This window comes from Nannospalax galili, unplaced genomic scaffold (assembly GCF_000622305.1).
Source record: "Nannospalax galili isolate Female #2095 unplaced genomic scaffold, S.galili_v1.0 scaffold290, whole genome shotgun sequence".
Taxonomy (NCBI): domain Eukaryota; kingdom Metazoa; phylum Chordata; class Mammalia; order Rodentia; family Spalacidae; genus Nannospalax; species Nannospalax galili.
In genome coordinates this window covers 2,490,531-2,511,178 of record NW_008331486.1, presented here as the reverse complement: position 1 = coordinate 2,511,178, position 20,648 = coordinate 2,490,531, and the positions used below count along the sequence as shown (strand labels likewise).

The following is a 20,648-nucleotide window of genomic DNA, read 5'->3' as shown; positions in this document are numbered from 1 at the left end:
GTGAGTGGATGACAGAGATTGACATCCGGTGTCTTCCTAAATCACTCTCCCCTTTATTTACTGAGGCAGAGTCTTTCAATTTGAATCTTGTAGATTCTGGCTCTAGTTTTCTCCTGCTCTCATCCCAGGGTTTCCTACGTGGTCAGAATGATGGTGCTTTTCAGAGCCTTATGTTGATTGCCTTCTTTCCTCTCGTAGGTTGTGGGTGGCAAAAAGCAGGCTGAGGCCTTCTCTAGTTATCTTTACTATCTGGAAAGGAAGGGGTGTGTGTGTGTGTGCTTGCACATGCGGTTCATCTTCCTCTGTCTTAAGACCTACAGCTGAGTGGCAAAAAGCAGGCTGAGGCCTTCTCTAGTTATCTTTACTATCTGGAAAGGAAGGGGTGTGTGTGTGTGTGCTTGCACACACGGTTCATCTTCTTCTGTCTTAAGACCTACAGCTGAGTGTGGTTGGAAGGCACATGGAGAAAGAAACTTGAATTTCTTTAGAAATAAGCAAATTTGGCATGGTCTGCTCAGTGCCTTGCTTCCATCCTGATCCTGCCTGGAGTTTGATGGTGAAAGGACCTAAATAAATATCATGCTCATTTGAAAGGCACTCACAGTTTAATAGGGCTGGTTTCAGAATAGAAGTATTTTGGAAGTCTGGTTATCTATAAATTTTTAGTCAGAGGTAAAACATGTTAAAAATCAAGGAGTCTTCTAGTTACTTTTGAAACGTTCATTGATTCAAAAGTAAGCACAAATGTTTAGAGAACATTATTAAGTTGCTTTGTGCCTAATACTGGTAGACAGAACTTGCAGTTTGCTAAGACAGATTTTTTTTTTTTTTTTAAATAATGCTCTTTAATAAGAAAGTGAATAAGCCAGCTGCTCTTTCCCTCAGCTGTATATACTGAGTGTACAGCTTCTCAAATCCTGTTTGGTAATTAAAAGCCTTGAAACGACCTTGATTCTAACTGAACTACAAAAGCTGTCTTGAGTTAATTTTATAGCTTTTGTTGATTTCAGAAGCGATTAGGTAGAATCTATTGTGCTTGCTGCAACATTAATCATAGCCTTGGGTGGTGTACATTGAAATAATAAGAGATACTATTGAAGTGCAGAAGAGATGCCCAGAATAGATTACAAAAATATTTGTCATTTGTTTGTTGAACATTTAAAATGTGTACTTGAAAAGGTTTAAGATATGGTGGAATTTTACAGAGTGTCACTTTGTACTATTCAGATTTGCTGAAAAGATCTGTCTTTCCCCTGTCTTAACATCAAAGAGATTTTTGAACCCAGTGGGGAATCAGAAGAAATATTTCAACACTTTTTAAAAGTTAACTGCTAGTTGGTTCTTAAAATACCTTATAGGAGCAGGAACTTTGGTAGGAAAAGTTTCTGATTATACTTAGGTGGTGTAAAAATAAATATTCATGTGTTAAAAATGTATTAGGGGTTAGGATGTGGAGTGCAGTGATTGAACATGTGGTTAGTATGCATGAGGCCCTGGCTTCTGTCCCCTAGAATCATGCATGTACTCTCTCTCTCTCTCTCTCTCTCTCTCTCTCTCTCTCTCTCTCTCACACACACACACACACACACACACACACAGACACCACACTTATCTCTACTTTATGAGATCTGTGGATAAACATTTTTTTCTTGCTAGGCTTGGTGGCATATTCCTATAATACCAATACTAGGGAGGCAGAGACTTCTAGGCTAGCTTGGGCTACATGGTGAGCCCTTGTCTAAAAAACAAAACAAAATGAATGTATCTGCTTGACTGAAAGGGTAACATAACTCCAAGTTGTTTAGAAAGCATTGAGCTACTATCATGTTGATAAAAGCAATCTTGAAATTGTTATAAGAAAAGTCAGGCTGTATTTGTGAATGAGTGAGATAAGAGATCTCCCTAGCATCATCATCATGATAAATTCCATAAGCATCTAGCGGTAAAGCACATAATTTGAGCAAGTGCTCATGTCTTATATTCTTACAGATTTTGGGCTTAGTTTTAACAATTTTGTTGTTGAGGCAGAGTCTTGCTGTGTAGCCCAGGCTGGCTTCTAACTCTTGATCCTGCCTCAGCCTCCTTAGGGCTAGAATAAGTGAGGCTTCCAGGCTCAGCAGACTCTTGCATTTATTTAATAAGACTAACCTAGTGACACTTTGGTAGAATAATTATTCATGGAATTGTATGCTTATGTATATGTGAATGAAGCCAATATAATGAAACTTGTGAAATACAGCAGGGCTTGCTGGTACTGGAGGCACCTAAGGGTGGTAATGTAAGGTAAGCAATTTCAGTGCGTCAACTAAAAATTTTCTGAATTTATTTTTATTATTTTTATTTTTATCTATTTTTATTTTCTGTGTATGACTGTTATGACTGCATGTGTGTGTGTAATTACACCTGTGTCGTGCAGTGCCCGTGGAGGACAGATGGGGGCGTCGGATCCCCTGGAACTGGAGTTATAGACAGTAGTTAGCTGCCATGTAGATGCTGGGATTTGAACCTGGGTCCTCTTCAAGAGCAGCCAGTGCTCTTAATTGCTGAGCCATTTTTCTAGCCCCCATTTTTAATTTTTTATGTGTAAAATACTTATTTTTTATGTGTATGAGTGTATTGCCTGTATCTATGTAAGTGTACTTGTGTTGTGCATTGCCTGAGGAGATTAAAAGAGGGCATCACATACCCTTGGCATTGGAGTTATGGATGCTTGTTAGTTGTCATGTGGGTGCTGAGAATCCAACCTGGGTTCTCGCAGGAGCTGCCAGTGCTCTTAACCACTGGGCCATCTCTCCAGCTCCCAGTGCTACAATTTTTGATCTATAATCATATGAGTAATATGTTTGTCCAGGCTAAATAAAAGATGTATCTGTTTAAATTCCTCATATACAACCTCATTTTATTATAATTCAGTAAGATCTGTGTTGATTCTACATCCTTTACCACTGCCTGACCTCAAAACAAAATAAAACAAAGAAAAGATTAATTCAGGTCTTACTGTAAGGATCTTGTTCTAACACATCTAGTAATCACTACATTAGAATAGTTTGCTGGAATGATTGAGCCTCTCCTCCACTGTGGAAGTTTTTAAACTATAACAACTGCCCATTTCTGTAAAGATCTGTGTCTGCTATTCAGTGGTCCAGTGACATTTCAGTAAAAGTCAAGAGTGTAGCCATTTTCCTTCAGGAATGTTACTCCTCAGTTAATTTTCTTCTCTGTAAATTAACATTGTAGACTTAGTTAAAGCAAGCCAATTGCCTAAAGTCTAGTTTATTGAAAACCAGTTTGTCACATGTCTTAATGTCTGATTGTTTGCCACTTGTCTTAATGTCTGACTCAGTAAGTCAGTTTACTGAATCTGATATGTAGAATTTATGGAATTGTTAATTCCTTTAATTGCTATCCTGTGATTTCCCTTGTTTTTGTCATCTATGTCTGTCCCCTCTGCCTTCCCCTTTTTCTTCTTTTCTGGTTTCCCTCCATTCTCTGTAGCAAAACCTGCCTGTATTTTTTTACCAGATGAGATCCTCTCTCTGTCCCACTCTCTCCTGTTGGGGTAAATTGAACGTTCTTGAAAATGCTTTTATTTTAATGGCCAATTCCAGCCTGGCAGAAATCCTGAAAAGCCAGTCAAGTTGCTCCATGAAATGAACAGGAATTGTTATAGACTGGTAAATATAGACATTGGCTGTTTGGAGATTTGGACCTTTAATGAATTAGTTTGGGATTACCTCACAGATGGGTTTGGAGAAATTAGGCAATATACTACAGTCCCACCATGGTGTGATTTCAGGTACTTTATTTTACATATATTGTCTAATTTCTCCAAACCCATCTGTGAGGTAATTCCCAGCTAATTCATTAAAGGTCCAAATCTCCAAACAGCCAGTGTCTAAAGTAACTACTCAGTGTTCCTTCCTTCTCCCTTCCCCTCCCTCTCTTACTCCCCTCTCTTCCCTCCTCTCTCTCTCCCCTCCCCCACTCTTTTTCTCTCTCTCCTTCTGTCAGGTTCAGTGTTCCTTTTCTTGAAGTGCTTCTCAGGTTTGACTCCCCCAGGGGTTTTTCACCTGTGGGTTTCAGTTGTATAGATAGCAGATAATGGAGTGATCAACACTGGTTGTGGACCAGATACTGACTCTCTTTCCTTTACTAAATTTGTCCAAATGAAGTGCCTGTGTGTGCGCATGGGTGAGCTGTGCTATGACTTGCATGTGGAGGTCAGAGGACAACTTTCTTTTGTGAATTGGTGCTCTCTTTCCACCAAGTGGGTCCTGGGGATTGAACTTATCAGGTTTGGGGCAAATGGCCTTACCTGCTGAGCCATCTCAGTAACACTATAAGTGCTTTCTGAAGCTTGGACTTCCATTGTAGAATGACTTTCCTTCCTTTGTATCCTTTGGGATCCGATTTATTAATGATTTAAGGCACTTGTTCTGTCTTACTTTATTCCCAGTCACTTGCTTGTAACTAGAATTACAAGCCTTAGGAGAGAGACTAAAGCTTCACCAGGGTAAAAAGCAAGGCAAGGTCCCTAGAGGTTCTTAGTGGGCAGTATTCCAACCAGAACACACATACTGCCTCTAAATACACCTCTAAGCCTGGCTTCCCTAGTCCCAACGCAGTGCCTTCCCTGGAGTTCTCAGAATATCTGAGAATATCCTTAGAAAGGGAAGGAACAATTTCACTCAGCAAAAATAGAGTTTTGGACATTGGAACAAGTGAAAATTCAGAAAATAATAGATTTTATTATCTGATAAAGTAGAAAATTAGTCTTTTTTTTTTTTTTTTAAAAAAAAAACAAGTATTTGTAATTCATTATTTGAGAATAGTTGTCTCACATAGAAAAGCAGTTTGGGAACAAAATAAAAATTGGAAACTACAAAAAAGGGTGGGGGAGGGAATAGTTGTTGAAAACATAGAACTAGACATTGGCTTCATTAACTCATATAACCCTTTCCATACTTTGGTAGGTGATGGCATGCCTGTGTTATCGAGTAAACTAAGACCTATAGTTGAAAATAACTTGCCACTACATATACCACTATTCTAGGAAATCTGAACACCTCCAGCTTCCTGCATACTAAGCTTGTCCTTTAAGCCAGTATTTTATACTTCATTCTTTCCTGTATCGTCAGGATTTTTTTTTGCCATTTTTGAATGCATTATTATAATATTTTAAATAAATTGTGGCAAACCACAATTTTTTTTCACACTTAATTATTATTTGTATGTGTGTGTAGGTTAGAGGACAGTTTTCGGGAGATGGTTTTCTCTATCCAGTAAACCACAACTTCAAAAAAAAAAAGAAAAAGACAAGGTCTCACTATGTAGTCCCTGATGGACTAAAACTCATTGTAGAGCAAGCTGGCCTCAAACTCACAGAGATCTGCCAGCCTCTGCCTCCCTGGTACTGGGATTAAAGGTGTAACATAGCCACCATGTCCAGCTAAACCACAACTTTTTTTTGTCTTTTTGAGACAGGGTCTCCCTGTAGGCCCAGCTGGCTTGGAACTTGCTATGTAGACCAGGCTGGCCTCAAACTCACTGAGATCTGCCTGCCTCTGCTTCCCAAGTGCTGGGATTATATGCATGCGCCACCACACCCTAAACCACAATTTTTTTGAGGAGAAATAGTTGCATACTAAATGAAAAGTTATTTTCCATAAATATAAGGGAAAAGTAAAATTCAATTTAATGAAAATAAAAATTGTGTTAAATTAGGGAATAGAGAGATTGCTCAGTGGTTAAGAGCACTGACTATGTTTGCAGAGAACCCAGGTTGGGTTCCTAGCACCCACATGGTGACTAACACCCATCCACAACTCCAGTTCCATGGGATTTGTGCCCTGTTCTGATCTTTGTGGGCATTGAATGCATGTGATACACTTATATGCATGCAGGCAAACCAGTCATACACATTAAAAAAAAGTGTGAAATCCTAGTTAGATGCAGCTGTTTACCAAAGTCTCTCATTAGATTCTGCTATAAAGTGATTAGTGGGGCTGGAGAGATAGCTCATCAGTTAAAAACACTCACTATTCTTGCAGAGGGCCTGGGTTTGATTCCCAGTACCCACATGGCGGCTAACAACCGTCCATAACTCCAGTTCCAGGATATCCTGACACCTTCTTCTGACCTCTGCAGGCATTGCACGACTCGGGTGCACTTACACACACACACACACACACACACACACACACACACAGTACATTCATACACATTAAAAAAATATAATAATTAGTAAGAGGCAGTAGACAAATCAAATTCTTTCCTTCTGATATAATCAGAGGGATTGAAAGAGAATTGAAAAGGTAAATAGCTGTTTTAGAATGCTTTCTCGTTGTACCACCTAAAATCTTCTAGTGGTGTCATTTTGAGAGACACACTGATCTGGGTGGCTGGTGTGCTCCTTGTGGAGATGAATAAACTGAGGCATAAGCTGAGGAACTAGGCGTTGCACTACAGCCTTGCTGCCTCAATTCCCACCCCCTTGTCTTCTCTTGTCCTTGCCTTGCCTCCCTCTCTAGCCTCTACTCTTCTTTCCCATCTGTGAGCATTCTGATAACTCTTAAGTAGGAATTTTTAGGTGACTTTATCTGTTTCATTTTTCATTTAATTGCTGTGAAAAATAGTATTTATCTTTTTTTTTTAAATAGTATTTATCCGAAGAGGGCTTCGGATTCCCCTGGAACTGGAGTTAAGGACAGTTCGTAGCCGCCATGTGGGTGCTGGGAATTGACCCAGGTCCTCTGCAAGAGCAGTCAGTGTTCTTAACCACTGAGCCATCTCTCCAGCCCCTGCATGGAATTTTTAAAACCTCCTGAATAACTAAGAAAAAATGTTTCCTATTGTCAAGTTTTCTTATTTAATTTTGTATTGTGACAGTTTCTTCAAAGAAGAATTTTGTAACCTTGTTTTAAAAGTTTTTTCCATTTATTATACAGGAAGAGGTTCCTCTCTGAGCTATTTTAAGTAATGTTTTTGCACTCTTTTTAAAAGTATTTTTTTATATTTTATTTATTTTGATTTTATGTGTATGCATGTATTTCCTGCGTGTAGGTAAATGCACTCGTGTCATGCAATGCCCGTAGAGGACAGAGAAGGCTGTCGGATCCCCTGGAACTGGAGTTACAGACAGTTGTTAGCTGCCATGTGGGTGCTGGGATATGAACCCGGGTCTTCTGCAAGAAAAACTAGTGTTCTTAACTGCTAAGCCATCTCTCTAGCCCTGTTTTTGTACTCTTAAGAAATTGCAGAGGAATTTTTCAAGTCATGGTTATAATTTCATTTTTCTGGGCTAAAAGCCCTTGCTTAAATAAAACTGGCCCTGGGTTTGTGACATATAAGCAGTTCTCTCTGCCTGGAATGGGAAGGACTTCTGATAATGCCTTTTAGGAAATAAAGCAAAATAGCACTAGACCACTTAGGTGCTATTGGAAAGAAGATGCAGAGTGAATAATAGAGACTAAAACCATGAGAGACGGCATGGTAGGATTGGAAGTATTTATACAGCTTTTATTTTGAGGTCAGCTTGTATTTCACACTGCTTTGTTGACCTTACACATAAGCCCTTTTCATTTAACAGTATTTGCTTTCTGAAAATTGTGGTCACTTCGTCTTATTCAAGAATGTGAGGCCTGGAGCTGGAGAGATAACTCAGTGGTTAAGAACACCAACCACTCTTGCAAGAGGACCTGGGATTAGTTCCCAGCCACCCACATCATGACTAGCAACTGTCAGTAACTCCAGTTTCAGGGGATCTTCTGGCCTCCGTGGGCATTGCATGCATAGGTGCACTTACATGTACACAAAACACTCATGCACATAAAACAAAAATCAAAAAAAATCTAGAAAGAATGTGAGACATTCAGTTAGAGGATTGTTAAAGCCAGATCAGAGCAGCTGTATGCTAAATGGTCCTTACTCTGGAGGCAGTGCTCCTTATTTCACTTAATGTTGAGGCATAGGGAAGTAAAGATTCAGTTCTAATATGTTAGTGCTACTACTATACATGATAAAGGTAGAAGAGGAACTTTGCTCCAAGCCCTTTGATCTTGTTACAGGGATGGAGAACTATAAAAATGCATGTATTATGCACATAAAGTTGTAATTTTAGTAGGGCAGGGTAAACTAGTATCTGTAGCACTAAATATACTCTTTATATTTCATTAGTTGGGTGATCTGAGATCTAAGGTTGATTATTTTTTTCCCATATGAATGCTATAGTAGTCCTATCAAGAAGCCAACATCTCAGTAATAGTACTGAGTAACGGCTTAATAAAAGTTCCTTTTTTTTTTGGTCTTTTTGAGACAGGGTCTCCCTGTAGCCCCAGCTGTCCTGGAACTCACTATGTAGACCAGGCTGGCCTTGAACTCACAGAGATCCACCTGCCCCTGCCTCCCAAGTGCTGGGATTAAAGGCATGTGCCCCCCCCCCCCGCTTTTTTTTTTTTTTTTTTTTTTTTTTTAAAAATCACAGAAGTGATGCTATTTCCCTTGTATGATTTCTTTTGTAAAAAGGGAATTATGATGGTATGGAAGAGATTAGAGATAATTTATAGTTTATCCCTCTAATTTAAAAATATGAATATTGGTATCTGTTAACTCAGGTTCCTCATGTTAGCCCTGTGTGATCTGTACGACTAATTATATACAAGATTGCAACTTAAAGTGTTTTCGAAAATCTATTAGCGGGCTCAGCAGTTAAAAGCACTGGCTGCTCTTGCAGAGGTCCCAGGTTTGATTCCCAGCACCCACATGGCGGCTAACAACTGTCTGTAACTCCAGTTTCAGGGGATCAGACACTGTCTTCTGACCTTTGCGGGCATTGCATGACACGAGTGCACCTAGCTACATGCAAGCATTACACTTATGCACCAAACAAAGCAGAAAAACCCAACAATAAAAAAACCCAAGCCAATTTCTTTCCTTAGTCATGTTTGTAGAATAACTTGTTGTCCCTGCTTCCCCCCCCCCCAGCTTTTTGAGAGTTTCCTGTAGCCCAGGCTGACTTTGAATTCCTGATCCAATTAAGATGTGCACCTTCAGCTTGGAGTATCCTTGTTATTTATATAGTTCTATAAATATGTATTAGTAGTTGTTCTCCTAGTTTAAGTCACTAGATTTGAATAGTCCTATAAATTTTCTTTTCAAATTACTTTGTAAGTATGATTTTAACCAGCTTTACTTGAGATTTAAAAAGATCGGGGGTGAAAGGTTAAAGATGTAGTGTCTCATGTGACTATAGGGTGGATTTTTGAAGCTGGAAAGTAGTACTGAACTTTAAGCATGAAGGACTAGCAAATTCGTTGGATTAGTGCCCAGAAGTGTGTTTCTAATGAGATAGTAATTTATAAGTAATACAGGGAATGTCTGTTTCTTTTCTTTTCTATTGGGGTGCTTAGCTTTAGAGTATAGTCAAATGATTTTCTTCTGAGGGATTTTAATATGCGTTTCTGTTTGTAAAAACATTTTTATTCAGAAGGGTAGAATGGAAAAAAATCAGCCTTATAATGCCCACATTTAGAGATGATTATGGAAGAAAATGGATCCAAATTTCTTTATGTATATAGATATTGAGATCGCTATGAAGTCATTCTGAGAGTAGTTTATATTTTAAAATGTGGTATTATATGCTATTTGCCCACAATAGTTTTTTAAAATTTTATTTATTTTTATTTGATGTGTATGAGTGTATTGCCTGCAGGTATGTAAGTGCACCCATGTTGTGCAGTGCTCTTGGAGGTCAGAAGAGTGTGTTGGATCCCCTGGAACTGGAGATATGGATGGTTTTTAGCTGTTATGTGGTTGCTGGGACTCGAACCCTGGTTCTCTGCAAGAGCTGCCAGTGCTCTTAACTGCTGAGCCATCTCTAGTCCCTTCTATGTGTGGATATTGAAATTTCTTTAATTCTCAAGCTGAATAAAAATTATTAGTCCTTGATCCTCTAGAGAACCAAAAATTATAAATGAAAAATATCAGAGGCTCATCAAGACAGGCAGTAATGCTTGTGTTATTTTCCATAGAAACACTAATGACTTCTGACTCATTGGACCAAGTTGTCTTTCTAAGCTGTTTTCCTTTCAGATTCTATAGCCATAGCCTTGAAGCTATGCACGTTAAACGTTTCAAAATTGAAATGTCTTCATCTTGGGCTGGTTTTTCTACCTTTAGTCAGCTTTCAAGGCTATAATGACAAAGCTAGAAGCCTGAAAAATGTTATAAAAGGTGATGTAGGTTGGTCAGAGAGACTAATGTTTCCATAGAAATTTAGACACTTTCTTATAAACTGCATTTATGCCCAGCAAATATGTGGGCATAATAGGTTATGTAATTAAGGATCCTCAGTACCCACCCCTGCTTGTGATTTTATTTTTTTAACTCTTTAGATTTCACAGTTAAGAAAATGACATTAGGAAGAGGCTTTTTGTTGTTTCTACAGTTTTAAAAATGTGTCCTTGACATTTGTAAAGGTAGAGAAGGGGAATTGTTACTCTAGATCCCTTGGATTCAAAAATGTTTTCTGTTGTTCCTGAGGTATGGCTTGTCAGGTTGCCTGTGAAAAATAAACCTAATGACTCAAGTGACACCTTACTTTCTGGACAGAAAGGCAAGAAGGAGATTCGAATGTAATGCTTACCCAACCAAAGGAAAGTGGTTTACAGCTGCTGGATTTGGAGCTTGCTTGTAGGCTGCAAACATAGCTGTAGGATAGGCTGTGATCTGGGTAGCTGTTTGCTACAAAAAACAGTAAAGAACAAGATGCTTTTCTTCTTGGCCTCTGCCCAAGACATTCTTCATACTTGAAAGAACCTAAAAGAATTGCAGAAGGGACCTCAAAAGTGAGATGAGTTTCTAGAATTTAAGGGGCTGTGGACCATTTGCCATGTCTATGTCTATATATGTATGCTTTCCCAAGGAAAGTCTTGTTTTAAAAAACTCCATATACAGGCTGGGCTTGGTGGAGCTCACGCCTTTAATCCCAGCATTTAGGAGGCAGAGGCAGAGGCAGGTGGATCTCTGTGGGTTCAAGGCCAGCTGCTGGGGCTACAAAGAGACCCTGTCTCAAAAATACGGGAAAAAAAGCCTTTAAAATTTTTTTGAAAAGTATTCCTTTAAATCATACATCTATTGGTGCCCAGACTGCCCTTGATCTCACAGAGATCTTCCTGCCTCTGTCTCCCCAATGCTGGAAATAGAGGCTTGTGCCACCATGCCCAACCTATATCCATCCCTTTCTCAAAATTAAAAAAAAAATATTTTATTTATTATTTTTATTTTATGTATATGCATGTATTGCCTGCATGTAAGTAAGTGCACCCGTGTCGTGCAATGCCCGAGGAGGACAGAAGAGGCTATTGGATCCCCTGGAACTGGAGTTACGGACAGTTATTAGTTGCCATGTGGGTACTGGGATTTGAACCTGGGTCTTCTGCAACAATAGCCAGTGTTCTTAACCACTGAGCCATCTTTCTATCCCCTTTTACTTTATTTTTATGTGTATGATTGTTTTGCCTGTGTGCATGTGCACTCATGTCATGCAGTGCCCAGGGAGGCCAGAAGAGGGTGTCAGATCCTTTGGGAACTGGAGTTAAGGTTGGTTGTTAGCTGCCATGAGGGTGCTGGGAATTGAAGCTGGGTTCTCTGCAAGAGCAGTCTGTGCTTTTAACCCCTGAGCCATCTCTCCAGCCTCTGGTTGAAAACTTAGAACTGACTGTATTGATGTAGAATTGGGCTGTCATTGACAAACTTCTTAGACATGATGCTTTACAGTTTTAGTTACTTGCTTACAGGTTAAAAGCCAAAAACTCTTCATGTATGGCAATTAAATGAAGATCATGACACAACCCTGCTGGTGCTCTAGTCAAATAAATTGCCAGGTAGCATTCTGCTCTCTGTCTACTGCTCTCAGATGCTGCTTCCTCTGAATTTGTTTCTCAGATAGCTGTGTTTGAATGCCTGTCTTCCTTTGCATGGCCTTGTCTGTATGACTGCTGCTTCTCCTTTCTCACTCATTTTAATCATAGCTATTAAGCACTTTCACTGCCTTGAGTGCAACACACCATTGCATTTTACAGCAGTCTATAGATGAAAGAATTGGATCAGAGAGATGAAATCACTTTATAAACCAACACAATTTATAAGTAATGGTGCTAGAATTAAAACCTATTTTGGGGCTGGGGAGATGACGGCCTATGGGTAAAAAGTGCTTGCTGTGCAAGCCTGAGGATCTGAGTTTGATTCCTGGAATCCACATAAGGTGGAAGGAGAGAATCAGCACCACAAAGTTGTTTTTTGACCTCCACATGTGCATGTACACTCACTCACATGAGACATACATATGCACTCACACAATAATAAGATTAAATAAGTTTAAATAAATAGGCCTGTTGAGATGACTCAGTAAGTAAAGGCACTTGCCAGCAAGCCTGATGATCTGAACTTAATCCAAGGAACCCACATGGTAGAAGGAGAGACCTAACTTCTGCAAGTTATCCTCTGACCTTCACAAGCACATTGCGGCATGCACATGTGTGCCAACACACACACAATAAATTTTTAGAAGCCTGTTCTGATATAGTACTCTACTCCTTACTTCCCAGTTGTATTTATCTAAAGTTTTTAAAAAGTTTTTTTTTTTTAAAATTATTTTGTGTAATTTTGTGTATGAGTGTTGTGTTGTGTATGTGTGTGTGTGTGTGTGTGTGTGTGTGTGTGTGCGCGCGCGCCCATTTTGTGCATTGCCCACAGAGACCAGAAGAGGGCATTAGATTCCTTGGAACTGGAGTTAAGGGCAGTTATCAGCTGCCATGTGGGTGCTGGGAACCATACCCAGGTTCCCTGGAAGAGAGCCATTTCTCTAACCCTGTTTTCTTTTTTAATATTTTATTTATTTATCTTTATGTGTGAGTGTATTGCCTGTGTGTGTGTAAGTATATCTGTGTCATGCAATGCCTGTGGAGGTCAGATGAGGGTTTTCGATCCCCTGGAACTGAAGTTACAGTTGTTAGCTGCCATGTGGGTACTAGTAATTGAACCTGGGTTCTCTGCAAGAGCAGCCAGTCAGTGCTCCTAAATGCTGAGCCATCTCTCCAGTCCCTTGATTTCGTTTTTAAAGTAGATTTTACTTTTTTTGTGTTTATGTGTGAATTTTTTTGTGTGTGTGCACAAACGTGCATGTGCAACGTGCATGTGAAGGCCAGAGAACCTTGGGTGTCTTTCCTTAAGATTCTGTCCACCTTGTTTTTTGAGACAGGGTTTTTCACTAGCCTGGAATTCTTAGGCTAGGCTGACTGACCATAAATTACAAGAATCCTGTCATCTTTTACTTCTCCAGTGCTGAGATTACAAGCATGGGGCACTACACCTGACTTTCTATGTGAGTTCTGGGGATCAAACTCGAGGTCCTTAGTCTTGCACAGCAAGCACTTTAATGACTAAGCTATCTTTCCAGCCCCAGTCTTCTTTTAGTTTGTTTTTTGAGGGGCTTGCGTAGGTGTGGTATGTATGCATATTCATGTATGGGGGCAGAACCTGCAACAGAATACAAAATGTATGATAGTCACTAGCCTAGCCTTGTGGTCTTTTTTTTTTTTTTTTTTTTTAAAGACAGGGTCTTATATCCTTATCCTCTGCTGGTCTGGAACTAACTATGAATCCTAAGAACTTGATCCTTTTGCTTTACAGATGTGTGCCTCTACACCTAGCAAGAAACTGAATTGTTTCTATTGGTTTTTTTGGTGGGGGAAGCAGTGTTGAGACAGTCTCATTATGTAGCAGTGGCTGGCTTAGAATTCTCTATGTAGTCCAGGCTGGTGTTGAACTCAGAGAGATTTGCCTCCCTCTGCTTCTAGAGTGCTTGGATTAAAGGCATATACCACGATACCTGGCTTCAAGACTTTTATTTTGGCCCTAGGTTCTCTTAAGCCTGCTTCACCTTTAGCTCACATTTAAAATATGAAACTTGTGTTGCTGGGCATGGTAGCACATGCCTTTAATCCCAGCACTCAGAAGGCAGAGGCAGTTGGATCTTTGTGGGTTCCAGGCCAACCAGTGCTACATAGTGATACCCGCTTTCAAGGAAACAAAACAAAACAAAAAATAAAGCAAAAAAAATTTGGAATTTTGGGAGTCTCTGTGAAATAATACACATTTAAAATTCTGATTTGGAGATAGGTCATTTATTGGATTTTGACAATTTGTTTTAAGCTTTCAGAGAGTTCTTAAAAGCAAATAGGTAAATTCACTGTGTCTATGGTCATGCATGCATGTGCACTGGCAGAACCTAAGAGCTGACCTGACTTGTGACTTAGGAGTGGTGAGTAAAGGTGGACTCAGTTGCGAAAGGCAGCATGTGCAAAGGAAGGGAAGCCAAAGAACATATTGAACAGGAAGCCATCATGGAGTTAATTAGGAACTTATGAATACAGCATGTACTGTTGGGTTGTGGTAGAGGTGATAAAGTTGAAATGGCAAGCAGATTATAAAGATGTGGTGCTTGATTAGAACTGTAGACTTTTGTCTTCTAAAGGATCTCACCTTTATGAACTGCTGAGGCTTCAGAATGGTCTAAGCTGTAGTCTTATCCAGGATTCAGGGCTCTTTACTACCTCCTTCCTATAGACAGATTAATTTAAAACACTTATGGAATGTATTAGCTATTACCTATAAGCCTTTATTTGTTCACATTTGGAAATATTCAAAAGTTTAGGCTACTTTTGTGGTAAATATACAACATTGTAGTCAAAATAACAAAAGGTCAGTGACTATAATCTGCCACCATAGCCAGCACAAATGAAGTCATTGATCATTATATTTTATCAAACATCTATCTGGAAAGAGCTTGTCACCTGGAAGTTCCTCTTGTATAAAAGAAGAATCCCAGACTTAGAGCTGTTTAGGGATCTCATGCTATAGTATAGATGACTTATAGTACCAAAACAAACAGACATGTTGGTTATTTTTATTGACATTTCAGAAATTGGTTTAGGGTAGTTAATGAGACAATGAGGTAAATGTGGGATTCAAACCCAGTTCCTTTCCATTCCCTTTCCCTATGTACCTGTCTCCATGTATGGTGAGCAAATACAGACTTTGCCATGTATCATTTCAGGTTGCTGGTACCCTTACTTGATGTTTTAGGAAATAGTATGTTTCTCATCTGTCCTTGAAAGCAATTTATGGTCATCAGCCAAAGCTTTTGAGCTTGTGTGTGTGAGTGTGTGTGTGTGTGTGTGTCTTGTCTGTCTGTCTCAAATTTTGGCAGTCCTCCTGAACCCTGGGATTACAGTCATGTGCCCCTCACTATGCCCAGGAAAGTATGTTGCTTAATTTCAAAACAAGCTTTTAGTTAAATGATCAACAGTATTAGAGACTAATCCTTTATTATTTATTATTTTGTTGGTTTTCTGGGATTGAACCCAAGGCCTCATACATGCTAGGCAAGCATGCTACCACTGAGCCATATCCCTGTGCATTTATGGGGGTTAGGGGTATGCTTTCTACTGAATAACTGATATATTTTTTTCCTTTGAGTTGAATATAACTGAAAAAATCTAATTGAATGTATGTTGTGGTTATGTCTAATAAATGGTTTGGTTTCTTCTAGTTACAAATATTTTTTTTTTTTTCCTTTTGGCAAGGATTGAACTAGGAAATGCTAGGTAAACATTCTGCCACTGAATGACAACTCAGCCACAGTTACAAATAATTTTGCTGGGTAGATCTGGTTGATGAGAATCTGGGTACACTCTGCCATGGAATGTTAGCCAAACCATTGGCTACCTGACACTGACTTGTCACTAGGAGGTATATAATTTGTAAGTATGATTTGTTTTCCTTACCAACTCAGGCCTTCTGCATTAGTGGTGACCTATAAAGCCAGAGGCATTTTAGCCAGAAAGAGGGAATGTAGACATGCACAAAATTTCATAATTAGCACCTTTATGATCTTTTGGTAAGTTTCTTTATAAATGGGTATAGAGTCTTCTCCTAGATAGTAGTATATAGCTGGTATCACCACACTGAAAACATAAACATGATCAATAATCAGAGAGTACACTGGGATTGTAGCTTAGTTGGTAGAGTGCTTATCAAGCATGCACAAAGCCCTGGGCATAAACTAGACATGGTAGTACATATATGTAATTTCAGTGCTCAAGAGGTAGAAGCAGGAGGATCAAGTTTAAGGTCATCCTTGGCTACATACTGTGTTAGGGATCAACCTAGAATACATGAAACCCTCTCTCAAAACAAATTGGAGCAAGTAATTAGAGCAACAGTAGTGATATTAGGGTTCCATCACATATCATGAACAGTTTAGGAGTTATCCTTCTATAAGTATACTATGCCCCCATGGGCACAGCACTGAATTGGATCCACCCTCGCTCACATTGTTGACCTCTTTTAGTACTCTGTAAAGTCTTTATATGCATATTTTATTTAATAATTTTCTAAGAGCCCTACAAGATAGTGCTTTATCTCATAGCAGGGTAGAGTCAATCTTCTTTGTGTGCTATGCATTTAGAAACAGAGAGGAATTAAGTCAGCAAAGAAGAAGCAGAGTGTCATTAACAGAAGGAGGGAATGGTTGCTAGATAGTTAAAAGGAACATTTTAACTACTGTGTCTATTTTAACTACTTTTCTTATTTTCTTATTATTTTCTGTTGTCTTTGTAGAGGTCAGAATATTGGTTGTATTTGGAAAGTACATTAAATTTTGTCCTTTCTTGATACCGCTAATATAATCCTTCCATTCTATCAAGATACTAAGCTGCAATCCCAGTGTACTTTGTGATTGTTAAACATGTTTATCTAATTCTTTGTGGGGAGGTATTACTGGAAATTGATCCAAGGGCTTGCTCATCCTAGTCAAGGATTGAGCCACACTCTAACCTCAAGTTTGAATTTTTCTCCCATTATATCATTAAAAAAAAAATTTAGAGTCAACTTGGAATAATTAACAAATAATCCTTTTTTCGTATTGTTTTTCTTAGGTTTCTGTCAGGATGAATTGGCAGAACTTGATCCAGGCACTAGTAAGTTCCAAATGTTACAGTGTTTGTTGGTAATTAAAGGATGTGAATGTACACTTATACATGTATAGCTTAAGGTGTCTTTGATACTCCTTATTTGACTCTCATTTTATTTCTTACAATTATGTTTCTTTTTTCTTTTTCTAATATTTGATGGCTAGAGCTATCCCATTTAATAGAAAGCTGGTTTTCTGAAACTTTCTACTTAATATAAATCTCCCTGCTCTGTTCTCTACCTGTAGTAAAACCAGCAGCAACAACAGAAACTGTTCAGTTTATTTTTATATACAACCATATACTCAAAGCTACTTTTCTAAAGTAGTTATTAGTTTTCACAGTTTATTCAAAGCAGTTGTATTAGTTACATTTGTCATTACTGTAACAAAATACCTGACAAAAGAGACTTCAGAAGGAATGCATCTATATTTGCTCACAGTTTGAGGTGTACTTTGTAATGGCAGAAGGCATGGAAGCAGAGTGATTGTAGTTGTTGCCGCAGGAAGTGAGGTGGCTGGTCATATTTGTCTGTATTCAAGAGGCAGACATACATGAATGCTGGTGTTCCCATCATGTGGGAGGCAGAGGTGAGTAGATCTCTGTGAGATTGAGGCAAATCTAGTATAAATAATGAGTTCCAGGCCAGCTAGAGCTACAGAGGGACCTTGTCTTAAGAAATAAAAACAAGGGGGTGGAGAGATGGCTCAGTGGTTAAAAACACTGGTTGTTCTTGCAGAAGACCCGGGTTCAAATCCCAGCACCCACATGGCAGCTAACTGTCCGTAACTCCAGTCCCAGGGGATCTGAAAGCCTCTTCTGACCTCTGAGGGCATTGTACAACATGGGTGCACTTACCTACATGCAGGCAATACATGCACATACACATAAAATAAAAATAATAAATAATAAAAGAAAAGCAAAAAATTATACTTAGTGTGTGCAGCTAGTATTCTCAGGAGTTCCTACATTTTTTTAGTGAAGTTAATATTTTGTTCTTTGTCTTGAAGAAATACATAAGGACCTGATTATTGTAGTAATAGACAAATTTTTTTTTTTCTTTTTTTTTGTCTTTTTGAGACGGTCTCCCTGTAGCTCCAGCTGTCCTGGAACTCACTATGTAGACTAGGCTGGCCTTGAACTCACAGAGATCTGCTTGCGTCTGCCTCCTGAGTGCTGGGATTAAAGGTGTGTGCCACCACGCCTGGCAAAATTAAATGTTATGATCTCAATTTATGCTAGTCTTTGGGTTTCTTTGTGAACATATTTAACCCTGTTGAGCTATAGAAAGCCTCAGGACTGAAATGGGCTGTTTAAGTTGTATTAAATTAAGATTTTTTTTTTTTTCAAAAGACAGTGTCTCACTTTGTAGCCCAGACTGTCCTTGAACTGACTGTCATCCAGACTACCCTTAAACTCAAAGTAATCCTTCTTCCTCAGCCTTCTGAATACTTAGATTATAGGAGTGTGCTACCAGGGCCAGCCTGATGATGATGATGGGTAGTTTTAAGATTTATTTTTAAAATTTTATTTTTTAGACAGGGTCTCACTGTATAGTCCTAACTGTCCTAGAACTCACACATAGACTCAGGCTGGCCTTGAACTCACAGAGATCTGCCTGCTTCTCCCTTCTAAATGCTGGGATTAAAGGTGTGTACCACCAGGCCTGGCATTATTTCAATTTTCAATTGTGTATGTATGTATGTATGTATGTATGTATGTATGTATGTGTGTGTCTATATCTGTGTCTATATGTATGAGCATTTAAGTGTAGCTGTTCATGGAGGCCAGAGGAGGGTGTTGGATCCTCTGGGGCTAAAGTTACATAAGGCTCACAACCATGAGCCACCTTATGTATGAACGCAGCTTGTGCCCTCTGCAAGGGCAGTAAGTGCTCTTAACCTATGAGCTATCTCTCTAGTCCCTGATTATTTTTCATATTACACATTGTATATTTTGACTGGAAGGGATCACATCTTTGTACGTTAGATTGAGGATAATGATTGGTCTTCATTATTTTTATTTATTTACCATTTTATATTTATTTTTCATTATTATTACCTCCAAAGTCCTAGTCAGGAAAGCCTGCTCACATGTGTTGATTTTGTAACACCAACAGATTATAACAGGCAGACTCTTAGAACTGAGGAAAAACTTGCTTTGTCCAGTTCAGATGTCCTATCCACCTGTTCTGTGTAGAGTAGAGGAGCAGCCATGCTTTGAATGTTAGCTGCTGTTTACATTCCAGTGCTTTCCTACAGTTCTGAGCTTCCTGGAGTCCAGTGTTAAGGCACAGGTCAGGCTAAGTTCATTTCTACTAGAAGTGTCCCTATACTGTGCCCATCAACATAAGCTAGGGACAAGGGCAGTCAAAGGTCAAGAGAAGTTCAAATAGCATAACCTTTCTTTGCTTCTTTTTCTTAATAACCTCAGCCTGCCCTGCTCTGTGAGATTTTTCCTCAGCTATCGTGTTTACCGAGTAGTTGTAAAACTTAAGAGAACAAGGACTGACTTGATACAAGGGAAGTTAGAGAATACAAGTCATTGTTACGTAAAACAGGAGAAATAAGTGATTTATGTTTGGGGGCCAATTAGGCTATAAAACAGGAACAGTAAAGGGACCTGTGATTTCAGGACAGCTCTTGCTCTGATTTCGCTCTTGCAGACAAGGGGCTCCCCAGGAAAGGCAATCAGCTTTCTAGGCCAAATTATTAATTCCTTTCATGCTTCTCTGGGATTGTAAACATCACGTAATATGGTGAAACAATTGGTGCTGTTCAGTTATTGGGCAGATCGAGGGTCAAAGGGGAAATAGTTGGATTAGCAACAGCTGTTCTTCCTCCCCAGTCCAACTTTCGTCTCATCCATTTTAGCAAAGCTGTTCCTGAATTTTTGGCCTATATGTAATGAAGTTTGTTTTTCTACTTGTATTGTAATACAATCCTAAAATAATTACATTCAGAGAAAACATCAGCAAAAATAGAAAATGCATATTTCAATTTCCAAAGTTAAAGTTGAAGATCTTTTTGGTCTATGCTAACTATGTTGTATAATGTTCAAAGGTTCCTATCCAAAGGAAAGCAGCAACAGATTGGAATCTTTATAGTAATTTTTTTTTTCTTCCCTCAACTGATTAAGAATGCTAGATAGCTGAATTAAGAGAAAGAAGCTACCTTTGTTTCAGTTGGTAGTTGAATTTTATATTTCACTGTGGAAAACACTAAAAGAAAAATACAAGCACCCCTAATCTCATCACCAAGAAATAGCCATTTTTTTCTCACTTGAAAATAGTCCTTCCAGGTTTGTGTTTGAGCTCATCTTTTTCATAATTAATAATCATACTATATATGCAATTTTGTGTCCTGTTTTCCCTGACTTAGCAACTATTACATTTGGAGCTTTGTCCCAAGTCATGAGACATTCTTTTTTCATAAATATTTTTAATTGCAAGATTGTATTTCATTGAAAGGGAACGGCTTTACCATGATTTATTTTATTTTATTTTATTTTATTTATTTTTGTGTTTGATTTAGCCATCCTCTTATTCTTGGGCAGTTAGATTGCTTTTTGTTTCTACTTTTTTCCTTACATTATACATGATGCCAATGAATATATATA

General features: G+C 38.7%; 1 protein-coding gene across 5 annotated transcripts in view; it reads left to right on the top strand.

Moving 5' to 3' along the window:
* Nucleotides 1-20,648, top strand: part of Nr6a1 (nuclear receptor subfamily 6 group A member 1) — a 198,908-nt gene that overhangs the window by 14,777 nt on the left and 163,483 nt on the right. For 3 of the 5 annotated variants that reach the window (XM_008824611.3, XM_029559538.1, XM_008824621.2), the window contains exon 2: nt 16,998-17,039. The exons of the other annotated variants lie outside the window; for them this stretch is intronic. In XM_008824611.3, the coding sequence (XP_008822833.1) occupies nt 16,998-17,039 (42 nt within the window). The remainder of the gene's footprint in view (nt 1-16,997; nt 17,040-20,648) is intronic. 5 annotated transcript variants of the gene reach the window in all.